Source organism: Lissotriton helveticus, chromosome 10 (genome assembly GCF_964261635.1).
Source record: "Lissotriton helveticus chromosome 10, aLisHel1.1, whole genome shotgun sequence".
Taxonomy (NCBI): Eukaryota; Metazoa; Chordata; class Amphibia; order Caudata; family Salamandridae; genus Lissotriton; species Lissotriton helveticus.
In genome coordinates, this window is record NC_136071.1 from 348,817,770 (window position 1) to 348,830,982 (window position 13,213).

Below are 13,213 nucleotides of genomic sequence, written 5' to 3' on the forward strand. Positions count from 1 at the left end.
AGAGAGACAGGCCCATATTTGATTGGTGCTTCTATGCATCTGTCTTTGATGGAAAAAGTACCAATGAGGGCACAGTTTTCACTCGCTATCCAGAAGTGAGGACAGGTTGTGTTACCAGGACTTGTAAAGAATCTCCTTTTTATCTTTTGTTTGTGCTCCTCTTCCTCAATTTTCTCAGACTAACATATTTGCCTCTTCGGGAATCTATGCGATTTAATCTGTACACATTATGGTGTAAGAACAACCTGAGGATAAAACAATGCAATCATATATATATTTTGATCTCCTTTTTGTTGGGGATATGAGGACACCTCAACATCAGTAAATTTTCCATGCCAGGTTCTACTGAATTTGTTGGTTAATGAAGCGAGCACAAGATTTGACAAGCCTCAGCTCTTCCCTGCCCTATCGATGCATGTACACACGCATCATTAAAAAGGTGCACCAAGTACATCCTGAGGGGATACAAATATTCAGAATTACTATCCTCTTTTACGCATGGATGGCGGATATGACATTTTGATTACAATGGTTGGTTTTCAACATTCCCTCTTGAATCGATTATGCATGCTTGTGTGCATGTGACTTCTAGCTCTAGCCAATTTGATCATGTTACTCCTGTATTTGTATTGTCTCCAAGTAGCTATTCTACATCTGTGGAATTATCTTCTAGTAGATATTCACCTCTACCTGGTCCTTCTGGCCTTTTGCAAACTTTTTTAATGGCCTCTTTGCGCTAAATTTTCCAAGAATTATTTACTCTTATTTCTTCAACACTTATTCAAAGACTATATTTTTCCTTATTAAAATCTATTTATGAATGTTTGAATGTCTGTCTATTAAATTGTTTAAGCACCACACCCTATCATCCTTAGTCTGCTTGGACCTGAATAGAGTAATGGGGATGGACCATGAGAGATTGAATATGATATGGGCAGCAAAGATGAGGCTTCAGAAGACGAGCTGAAAGAAATAGCAGGTGAGCATGAAATAGCAGGCTGCTGCAGCAATACATTTTGTTTAAACACAAGAGCGCTAAAGATTGGTATGGCTGTGTGAAAAATGAGGTCAAGGGAATGTAGCATGAAAGCCAGTTGGAGTAGGCAGAAGCTTCAACAGAGGTGATAAAAGAGGATAGTTGCATTTCACCATAAAGCTGACAACAAGAAGAATGGAGTTGGTAGGAAGGAGATGTTGAGAGGGGTAATTTGTTAGGTGCAATCAGTGAAGGGGAGATATGTGATCTACATTCTAGTGAGTTTCAGCATCAAGTAATGTCAGTGGCCCTATAGCCTGTTATGCATGCTTACAGATAATTAGTGCGGTGGAGAAAGAAAAAGGTTTGGGAGTCATTTCCAAATAAGGAGAATCGAAATCAGGGGAAGGCTTTAGCTAAAGCAGTAATGTAGTGAGAGAAAGCAAAAGAGCATGGAGAATTAAATTGTGCTTCATTCTCCATGGTAGTAGATTTATGTGGTAGTGGTCGGCAAGTACCAGGAAAACAGTAAAATCGGTTAGGGATGCAGGAGGGAAACTGGGATTGAGGAGTTGCCACAATTTTATTAGGATTGGACAGACTGTGTAGATAAATGCTATTACTGACTATATCGTACATGGTACCTTAGTCAAAATACAAAAGGGTGGCACTAAAATGCTATTGATAGACAAAAGTGACCAAGTATCAAATGTGGTTTAATATGATTCTGTAAGGATGTGGGGATATTTTCCAGCAGCTAGATTGACGTGTTTGAGAATTTGTTAGACCAGCTTTTAAATTGTTTTAGGAAAAAAAGTGGAACAATGGGCAGTACTTGGAAAGGGTGAAGGATTGTGTAGAGGGCTCCTTGATTTTGAGAATGACCACTAAAATTGGGAAGTATGGAGACATATGTATACTAAATGAATTGACAAGTCAGGTCGGGGAGACTGAGAGGAGAGATGGCTTTGGTAAGCTGCTAAGATAAGTTTGTTACGTGGGACAAAAGCAAGGAGTTATCACCATTTTTAAAAATGTGAGCATGTGAGCTTGAAAACAAAGATGCTATAAAAAGGAAGATTAGTGTTTTCATGGAACTGGGTGGAATAAAAGATAGGTGGAAAGAGCAGGAGAGAACAAAGGGAATGATGTTCTTGCAATTTTAATGTTTAGCAGAGATGTTAGCGGCAACGGGTTGGATGATTGACTGTATAGAGTTTGCAATGACGATTGTTGAGGAAGTAAATATTTTTTCAAGTGTTGACAGTGTGAAAGGAAAAGGAGTAAGACGCAGGGGAACAAACTGTGACTAGCACAACAACACTGCTGGTTTTTCTCCACCGGTGGAGGTGGGTGTGCATGCGGACCTTCATACCACATTTCAATGCCTGGCCAAGGGCAAAGTAATTTAGGAACAAAGCCACTGACAAGACGGAGGCTTTGTTACCAGATCACGAAAATCACTGGACTGGTAATATAAATTAAAACTCCAACCGACGGGTGGAAGTCATTTACTGAATAACTTTGAGGCTCCAACCGGCTGGTGGAGGCACTTGTGATTTATTCTCACACCCATATCTGACTAGGAGGCAATTCATTATTCCCAGGGACACCAAAGAAATCTGCTGTTGGGCTGCCAATTCCCCCCTCCTGCCCTGAGGAAGACCCACCTTGACGCATTTCACTTTTGGGCAACTCACAGGGCCGAAACGTTGGCGTATTGTATATGTCTACACAACGCTCATGATTACAGTCCCATTTGTCATTGGATCCTGAAGCATATGCGCTAAAATAATAAGGACATACATATTTATAAAATCTTTCTCCCCTCTTTTCATTGCACGCTCAATTGTTTCTGTATATAGTGTACTGTCCTTATCACCACGTCACTTTTTCACCACAGTCACGTATTTCATATTACAACTAAAATTGTAAATTGCGACAGCCATGATTATTTGATTTTCTCTGAATAAATTATTGAATGCCAATTTTGGTGTGTGTTATATCTTTATTTTTCCTTTGCAAATCATTGATATGTGTTATAAATAAGCTGTTGCTACTTGCTCTAAGTAATTGAAAAAGCCAACAGAACCAATTTTTACTTTAAATACGTATACCCAGGTTCTGAGGGACACTCGGTTGCCCCATTACGTTTACCGCAAGGGCAAAGTGAGGCTGAACCACGAGAGACAATATTATAAACAAACATTTATTATAAACAAATACATTTTCCTAAAGTCAGCAAAGCCGAAATTAGATCATTTTCTGGCCTTCTAATTACTGCAGTCGAAAAGATGTAATCGTCCACGTCTAACCAATCTGTGCATTGCAGTGACGCCGTAGGAATAGTCAAATCTCGAATTTGAAACCATCTTTGCAAAGTCTATCCTTTCAAATTAAAATGTTTTAAGGTAAAGGGTCAAACAATTTGTCTCATATGCCTCGCTTGTCAACATATTCCAGGCTAATATCAATCTTGAAGAACTTTATTTAAAACTGTATCTAGATTCTTCATACATCTTTCCTACAAGACTCATTTCAGTACGTCTCTCATATATTGCCTCTTCCCATACATGTAATACTTTACTATCTACGACAAAAACCGCCTCACTTCTAAGACAACCTTCCATTAACTCTCCCCTCTTTCTCAATATTGTCCCCTTAAATATGGAGAGTCCCTTTTGCTGCTCCTAAGACTTGTCACTGTCAAACATCCTATTCCTGTCACTTTCGCTAGATCTCCGCTTCCTATTATCATTCCGACCCTCCCAAAGCACCTCGTCAACCCACTAAACAAACCATTCACTCCCCTCTACAACTCACAGACCCTGAACCATTGTTGTCTCCTGCTTGTCAGCTGGCCCTGACAGTTCTTGCACTCCACTGACCTGCTTGACAGCGCTGTTGAAGCTGAACTCGCCGGCCTCCTTTAGATCCAACCATATCATGGGCATGCGTGGCACAGCCTCCATTCTCCTAGCAGGACCACCACCACCAGCTTCACCGAGCCAAGAGCCTCCTGACCCGGAAGCACAACAAGGTGTTGACGTCACCGTCACGACCACTGAGCCTGCCTGGGCCAGGCAACCAGGCCCTCCCGAACCTGGAAGGACAACCAATTACTGACGTCAGAGTCACGAGCACTACACTAGCCGAGCCCCTTCTGACCCGGAAGTACGAGTATTCGACTATTACTTGACGTAGGTGCCTCTAGCAGTGCATTTTCATCCGCCTGAGCCCCAATTATAAAAAATATGTGCATGTGTCTCAATACCACACACAGTTCACCCCTGAAAAACAACCGACGTCAGGCAGCAGAGTGTATCGCCCGATGGTATGACTGGGAAAAGCATTTAGAAATCACGTGACGTTGTCACGGGCCAGTTCTGTGTATAGAGGCCGGGAATTGTAGTTCATAGTAAACGGGGTGGATCTACTAAACACGCAGACTCCTGAACGTGTCCTTGCACGGCATGCTGGGATTTATAGTTTTCGAAACTGTTTTTTAGCTTAGTGTGGTGACCTAATTGCTAGAGCAGCTAGCTGACAGAGCTCGGGGACAGTGATGTTTTAAGGCGTAGGCGAAGTGGGCAGCTGCCCAGGACCCTACTTCCCAATGGGCCCCTGGGAAAGTTCGCTTTTTCAGCCTTTAACACAGAATGTATTATATTTTTTGTTGTCATGAGACTTGAATTAGCAGAAACAGGCAATAACCTTCAAAGTTGTTCTCGGAAGGAGCCCCAAAAAATGTCTCGCCGAGGGCTCCCAAAATCCTTAAGATGATGCTGCACGGGGAAAGAGGTTCTCTGTTTCCGTGGCGATAGGGACTTCGCCTTATTTACAAGGCAGCGTTAAGCCACTTAACGTGGCTTAATGCTGCCTTGTAAATAAGGCCCCTTTCCCGCTACGCTTATCGTAAAATGCTTAGCGTGAAAGGGGTGGGCAGTGGGTGTTGTGGTGGGCGTTCCACCGCAGCACCTGTTGATTTTGACGCTGACCCCTATTTACAAGGGCAGCGTAAATAGGAGGCAGCACCAAAATTAAGACCAGGGAAAACCCGGTCTTAAGTTGGCGAAACGAGGAGAAATGCTATATTTCTCCTCACTTTTGCTTTTTCCATGTGTGCTGACTTGTGCAGTCTTCGTTTCTGATGTAGCGGAGTAAGATGTTAAGCCATGACGGCTAACGCATCACTCCGCCACTTCTGTTTTACATATCCCCCAAAATGTCTAATGTTGTCAGATTCTGTTGTAGAGCTCCCTGATGACCTTGGGCCACATTTGCATTATTAAACCAAAAAATAATGGCCACATAAAAGACTTTCCGGTACCGCTTCACAGGAAATTGTGTGCAGGAAGCCTTTAAAATACACTTCTGTGGGAGTGTTAAGAATTGCTTAGTACCTTTTTAGGATTTAGTTCCACAATGTCCTTCTTGAAATCAAGGTTGGCAATTCAAAGGGGAGGGCAGATTGTGCCACACCACCACCATATGTGTCCCAAAGTGTACACTTATGATGATAATCCACATAATGATAATCCACATTTGTAAAGCGCACAATCACCCGTAAGGGTCTCTAGGCGCTGGGGGCCGTCAGGAAGATTAAGCAAGCTATTGCCCAGAGTCACATGGTGCTGGGCTAAACTGCCGCCGGTGCCGGGGATTGAACCATGATCCCCAGATTCTGGAGTCTGTCGCCCTAGCCGCGGCGCCACACCTCTCTCTAATTAAAATCATTACAGTAAGAAAGAATAAAACTGGTGAATAAAGAAAAATTATCACATTAAAACTTTAAAGACTGCTGGTTAAAAAGATTTTTGTCAAAGTATTATAGCCCCTCTCCGCTGCGCCCACTCAGACCGCCAGCACCGGGTCTTTATCATAAGTCCTTGCACCAAGTTTCTTAGACAGCTGCGTAGGCCTTGGCTGTTTTCTCCTACAGCAGTCTGTGGATCGTTCTCCTTGTCCCTTCCGTTTCAAGCCATTGATGTGGTGTGATTTCTGAAGGGCGGGTGGATAGAATCATAGCTCTTCCCTCATTTGAGGGGAGGCTGCATTGACCCCCTTATTGTACCACGCTGGTGGCCCTGATTTGTTTGTGATCATTTGCTGCCTTTAAAGCCATTCTAATCAGATGAATGAATTTCCCAAGACTCGCCAAGGTCATCGTGGTTATTCTAGAAAAGCACAAGGCTGATGCTTCGCGGCATGTCTTGATTCCCCTGATGATGCAGACTGGGCGGAGAAGTCGACGGCGTTCGTTCATAAGGGAGGGGCAGCAGCATAAAAGGTGAAGCCAGGATTCTCTCGTGTAGGGGCACAGTCTGCAGCTTGTATTTTCCCCATTGCGAGCCCATGTGGGGTTAAATTCAGTGATTCCTAGAGTACACAGTCTCATAGAGAGGATTTTAGTTCTGGCTTGTGGTGTCAGGGCCTCATTCAGATAGGGTTGTGCCTTGCCTACCGTGTAGGCACTGTTCAGCGGGTCTAGGTGGGGGCTATAGCGAAGGGATCTAGGGTCCAGTTCAAATGAGATATTGTGATCTTGTCTGTTTATGGCTTTTTTCCATGCATTTAGTGGGATTTCTGGCAGTGGTATGCTCTTTTCTTAGATCTTTAAAATATTGAGTGCTTTGCCAAGACTGGTGTGCCATGCTGATCTTGGCCCTTCAAAGATGGCTCTCAAATGGTATCTTAGGGAGTTTGTTGGGGCCCTTATAATCCTTAAGTATGATTTTATAATCTCCCCTTGGCACATCAAGTCTGGCCTTACCAGGCCTAGCTCCAATCTTAGTCTTGACTTCCTTGCCGACCTTGGGATAGAAAAGACTGATTTATATACTTTGGCTTGGATTGCAGTGAGATGGGCATCCTGCGACCCCGGAAAAGCCTGGTGGCCATAGCTAATGGCTGGCAGCAAATTTGCTTTTAAGGCAGTTAATATTGGTCCGGCCGTGGGGCTTATCAGATGTAAGCTCAGTTGCTTTAACAGGAATATCACCTTATTAGCCTTGGATGACTGCTGTTTCAGATGGACATTTGCCTTGGCCCGTTCCGTAAACCAAACCCCTAGGTAATTATACTCTGCCACTGTACTGATCTGCAGGGTGAACAACCTTTACAACGAAACTTTTACAACGCACTACCATTACAACGCGGTCATTACAACGCAAACTATTACAACGCATTGCGCTGGGGGGTGCTCTAGGATAGGGAATAAGTTTAATTTTCTATCCAACACCTTCCCTAGTGTCCACGGGGACTGGAGTTGGAATAGAAAGTTAAACTTTTTACTATCCAGCACCTCTAAGCGCTATGCGTTGTAAAGGTTTGCGATGTAAAAACCGCGTTGTAAAGGCAGGCGTTGTAATAGCCTGCGTTGTAACGTCATACATCCGATCTGCAGATCTCCCGATAGCCACTGTGCTTTCTTTTTCAGATGATAGCTCCCAAAAATGGCAACCTTAGTTTTCCCTTGGTTTACTAGAAGATTGTTATCTTTGCTAAATTGATTCAACACATTTAGGCCTCTCTGTAGGCCCACCCTTGTGGGGTCCATTATGGCTGTGTTGTCGGTATATTGTAGGACCGGCAGCCTCATACTGCCTAATCTAAGTGCTACTAGGCTGGCGCCTTTCAAGGCGTCCCCCAAATCCACCGTATACTGGTTAAAAAGGATGAGCGCCAGCACGCATCCTTGTTTCAGCCCGTTGTTTGTTGTTATTTTGGGAGACACTGTACCAGCGCTGGTTTTAACCCGCACCCAGGTGCCATCGTAAAGTTGTCTGATTGCCTTCAGTAGGTTTGGCAGAACGCCCCAGTTTTCTAGTTTCCGCCATAGCCTGGTTCGTACCACTTTATCGAATGCTGTGCTGTAATCAATGAAGCAACAAAAGAGGGGAGGGTTTTTCTTCTTTATTGCTTCAGTTGCTAGGTGCGCTAACGCCAGGATATTATCCATTGTCGATGCTTGTGGTCTGAAGCCAGTCTGATAGCAGGGTATGGTGCTTTTACCTTTGGCCCATGTCTCCAGGTCCTTCAGTATGAGGCAGTGTAGGCCTTGGCTTCTATGTCAAGAAGAGCGATGAGCCTAAAATTCGATGGCTTTAAACGATCTTCCTTTTAAAAAATTGGGATTAATATGGAGCCCCTCCACGAGTCGGGGGTTATTGCTGTCAGTAATTAATGGTTGTAAAGAGGAGTGAGGATGGATGCCCAAAAGTCGGGGGCCTTTTTAAAAACCTGGGCGGGTATCCGTTTGGTCCGGGGGCCCCATCGTTCTTCATGTTCTTAAATATCTTAATAACCATTCGAGGGTTTATCTAGGCTGACAGGGTATGGTGCATCTCTGCCTGGTCTCGCTGACCCTCAGAGGAATTTCGGGGGCTAGAGGTTTTTTTCTTCGATCATTGCCCTTGGTAGGTGGTGACAGTCCATCCCACAGTTAGAATCTTCAGTACTGCATGTGTTTACATGGGCAATTGAATATAGCTGCTTTACGTAGACCAGCCAATCTTGCTCTGCCACCCCGTTTTCTCTTTGAGCACCTCTGCTGCTTAGCCGGTTTATGTGTCTCCATAATCCTGCCGAATTCTTCTGTTGAGCAGGGAGAACATTTTGATCCATTCCCTCTCCATGTGAGCATTTTTGTGTTCCCACCATTTCTTTCTTAGGGCTGCCCTCAATGATGCAATTGATGTCCCATCTGTTTGTCTGCCCCCTCTTTTCTTTATTACTAGTTCCTAATGCAAGAGGCATTTGGTCTCGCATATGTCCTTAGTTGGACGGATGGTTCCAGCTGTTATTTTCTTTTTGGGCCTGGAGCATTGTGGCTGGGGATGGCCCAAGCGTGTTTGTATCTCATCAACTATGGTCTCCCATATTTTTATCGGTGAAAACGGAATTGCTGGGATCTCCTCCTGTTTTAGGTCCAGCCAGTTTTGAAGCTTTGCTCCCGTCTCGTCTGTCCATCTGATTCTCCTTAGGAGGCTGTAATTTTCATCCCCTCTGGACTCTCCGATGGCTTGGAACTTAAGGGCCACTGGAACTTCTAGCTTGAACACTGCTATTAGTGGCCTGTGATCGCTTTCCGACCTGATCTTGACTGTAAAATCTTCCAGACTGGCCGCTATTACTTCGCTGACCATGATATAGTCGATCCTCGAGATGTCCCGGAAGGTTGGCTGTAGTCGCCCGCCATTCGAGTATCTTGCTTTCACAGCGTACACTGAAGATAGCTTATGATTGTCGAATACGTCATGAAAGGGTGCGGCCCTTCCCATCCCTCGATATGGGGATGCTGTATTGTCGAGGTCCTTCATGTTAAAGTCGCCGACTAAGATTACAAAAATAATTTTTGTATTTGTTTAGGAGGCTGTCGATTTCCCTTGTCAATGCCTCCAACTGATCTTTCATAGTGGTTTGTGCTGGATTGACGTAGCAGTTTATTATTAGGAGGCGCCTTGGCTGTAGTGTGTGTTTCAGACCAGGTAAATTTAAGTTTATTCCAGTCACTTCGAGGGGGCTTGCGTGTTTTATATAAACTGATAGACCGCTGGAGGGGCGACCAAAGAGGTTCTTCTTTATTGCTGGCACATGATGTTCATAGAACCCTGTCAATGGTGTGCTAGATAATGCCCAGGTCTCTTGGAGGCAGAGTATGTCTCCTGTTTCCAGGAATCGCCTCAGGCTGGTATTCTCTGCGGTCTTGCTGCTCTCTGCGATGTTCCATGAAATTAATGTTAAGTTCTTCTTAGGAAAAGGTACTCCCTTGGTCTCACTCCTGCCGGGCCTGGACTTGCTGTTGTTAGGAATGATTCTGTGTTCTTCCCCAGTTTCCGGATTGATCCAAGAGGGAAGGGATGGCACTAATAACCCTTTGGTTGTTTTGACATGCGATCTTGATTCCTGTGTAGTCCTTATGTCTCTTCCCTGTATTCTCGGGGAGTCCTGATCTATTTGTCCCCTCCAGGACTGACTAGGGGCCCATGTCCCCCTTGTCTGGATTAAGAATGTATGGGTATTTTGGGTTGGGAAGATTCTGAGCATTGATGCCCCACTCGGCAAGTTGTATGTAGTTGTTCAAAATGGCTTGTGCAGTTTCCTTTTTCTTCAAGCCTACTATTGTTGAATTGCCCTTCATGCTCAAGAATCTCACCCACTCTATGTCCCCTGTTTGTAGCTTGTCTAGCATGGCAAGGTGCTAAAAAAGGCGAAGAGTATTGCACCTGTTCAAAATGTCATGCTGACCCGTGCTATAGAATCTCGGGGTGAGGACTATCTCATGGATGGTAGTTACTGTTCCTGACGAATTACTCGTTTTGTTCCTCCCTAAATTTTGTGCCACCTGGATTAGTCCGATGGTTGGGCTTCCTTGTTTGCTTGTGGCAGGTCCTACTTTGGATTTCGAGCTCTGGTGCCCGGGGCTTTGCTGTAGTGGTTTTATATCGTCCAGCAGTGGCAGTGATATTGACCACGATTGCTGTATAATTTTCTCAGCTCGTGCATAACTTATGTCCTCTGACATATAGTATAGTGATTTTTTATCATCAGGCAGTGGCAGTGATTTTGATCACGATTGTGGTATCATTTTTACAGCTGGTGCATGGCTTGTATCCTCTGTCTTTTGGCTCCCTGTGGAGTGTCCTGTTCTTAACTGCGGGTTTTGACCTGTCACAGGTGGATTACTTGTGGCGATTAGCTGTTTTTGCTGTTCTGCTGGAGGTAAAACCGTGTCAAAAGCCTTTGTGCCCCAGTTCTTATTTGTGAAAATTGGATAAAGCTGGCTCACTTTGGGATCCCCTTGTGACGGTCTGCCGTCAATCTTCCTTAGCTGCAATTGTCTTCCTCTTAGCTTGGTTTTTTTCTGTTGTTTCTTAATCTTCTTTTTTTCTCTTTTTGACAGCTGGCGTTCAGGGAAATCGATTTTGCAGGGAGTGAGTTCTTTTAAGTCCGATTCCCTGTCATCAGGAACTTCATTGCTCTCTGTTGCCCTGCTTTTTGGGCTTTGTATTCCTTGTGCCATTTTGGCATTGTGCGCAGAGGCCTCACTCCTTTTTGCTTCTATTTGCTCCAATCCTGCTGGTAACCTTAAGCCGAGATCGATTGCTTCCATTTGTCTCATTCCTAAAGGGTAGCCGCTTCTTGAGATCCTATTGTCTGTGTTCCTTGAACTTTCTTTACTATGTCGGCCAGGATCTCAGGAAGTAGCGCCCATTTATCCATGAGAGTTGAGCAGGAACAGGAGCATTTACCTCGGTTAGATAGCAAGTGCTGGTCGATCCTCTTTTCCAACTCTTCCACTCTAGAGCTTATGTAAACTAGGTGGCCAGCGGTCGATTGCAGAAGATCGATTTGGACTTCCATTTTGGTTGACTGCCACAGTAGAGCTTTGTTAGTGTAACTGTTTAATACCGGCCTCAGTGTTCGCCAGAAGTCTGCTTCTGGGCTGTCATAAAACGTGCAGTGATCCACTTTTGCTTTGTTAGCCCGGGGAGATCCTATTTGTTGAGTTTGCCCCCACCCCAGAAAATTTGGGGTCAGTTCTAGTGTTCTCTCAATTTTATCTCCTAAATTTTGAAGAAACGAAGATGTAAGCTCCCCTATGACTGGTGAATCTAAGTGTTGAGCAATTTGTTGCTGTCGGCTGCTTTTGGGGGATGGAGCTGGCACTATGCTCTCCATACTCTTACTAGCCAAGCTGTGATCGTGATCTTTTGACTAGTGGATTTGTGCCCTTATCACTGCAACGTTTGCAGCTCCTCTTGGTGCAGTTGCGTGGTCCGAGTCATTAGTGACGTTGATGGCTTTGTCTATAGGTGTACGAGAATTATGTATGTTGGGTATTTCGTTTGATTGTATACCTTTAAGTTGTTTGCACTCTGGATTACCCAGTTCCTGTTTATTGCTGGATTCCAGGTGAGGAGGTGAGCCTCCTCTGGGTACGGCAGTGTGGATTGGAGGTTATTTAGTGCTACTTTCTCGCATGGTGCTCGCATCGCCCTTTTCCCCTGGTATGTTCTCGGTTACCTGCTCCTGCCTACCCTGGTCGGTATTGGCAGTGCCCTTTGGCCTAAAGAAGTTTCTAATCGACCCCATTGGTTCTGTATCTTAAGGCAGTTCATTTAGATTTTCTGTGAGTGATTTACTCTTGGTGATCCTTTTAATAGGCAGGCCCCTATTGGAGGGGTCCTCAGCGGTCGTATGTTGTCTGACCTTTTTTTTGGGTCCCATTTTACTAAGTTTCACTCGGGGAGGACGCTGATAAGCTTGGCTAACTTGGCCGTTGTTATTATTTTCTTTGTTCACGTTTGAGACTGAAAGTCTGGTGTAATGTGAATCTGGTGTTTAGGGGCGGTATGTTCCTTAGTTTTGTGTGCAGGGTTTGCCCGATTTAATTGTCGTGATCGTCCCCTCAACTTATGTCGTCCGTAGTTGACCACCTGTTGTTCTGGACACTGAAAATACATAATAAGTGTGCTTATGATTGAGCTTATCAGTGCTGCTGAATCGGGCTGAGTCGGCAGGGGCAAAATCGGTGTTGGCTGTTGTTTGGCTCTACAGCTAGGTGCCACGAGTGAAACTGTACCCCACTATTTTGTAACTGATGGGTATTCAGGCGAAATGTCTATCCACTGATCCCTATGGATGCAAAGTTGCCCCTCGCTGGCTGGCTGAGTATTGAGGTGCCAAGGGGCGTAGTGCTAAGTACTATGATCTTGTAGGAGCATGTGGGAACTGGTGGGGCGAGCAACGATGCGTAAGGCACAGAGGCTAGTCATAGGCATGCCTCCATTATCAATTTTGGGAGTGCTTGCCCCTTGTTTAAGTGTGCTGCTTTGCCTGCCTGTAAAAGAAATGGAGCTCTGGAACAGGCCCACCTGTGCTCACTTCTGTGCTCCACTGAATGGTCTGTGTCTGCTCCTCGATGCTTCTTGCAGATGGGGCGCTCTCTTGGGTTGTTGGTTGGTTGTGACGTCTTCCGCCGTGCTCAGAGTGCCCTACTATGTGCTGTCGTCCGTGTGGAGGGGCAGCTACCAGCGGAGTCCCGTTAGATAATGCCTGGGAACTCTAGGGCCACACTGCACTACCGCTGCCTACTTCCTGCTGCCGCAGCTCGGACGCGCAGAGGTGGCCGGGCTCCCACGAAGCAAGGCAAACAGATGGCTAGGTCGGACTAATTGGGGAGAGACAGCACCTGAAAGTGGCCCTCAGCCACCTCGTCTGACTCGTGGCCAG

At 45.1% G+C, this 13,213-nt stretch overlaps 1 protein-coding gene across 1 annotated transcript in view; it reads right to left on the minus strand.

Moving 5' to 3' along the window:
* The window catches only part of PTPN23 (protein tyrosine phosphatase non-receptor type 23), a 663,560-nt gene extending 659,212 nt beyond the window's left edge, over positions 1-4,348 (minus strand). The window contains exon 1 of the mRNA XM_078662553.1: positions 3,865-4,348. Within this exon, the coding sequence (XP_078518679.1) occupies positions 3,865-3,948 (84 nt within the window). The 5' untranslated portion in view covers positions 3,949-4,348. The remainder of the gene's footprint in view (positions 1-3,864) is intronic.
* Positions 4,349-13,213: the final 8,865 nt, after the last annotated feature.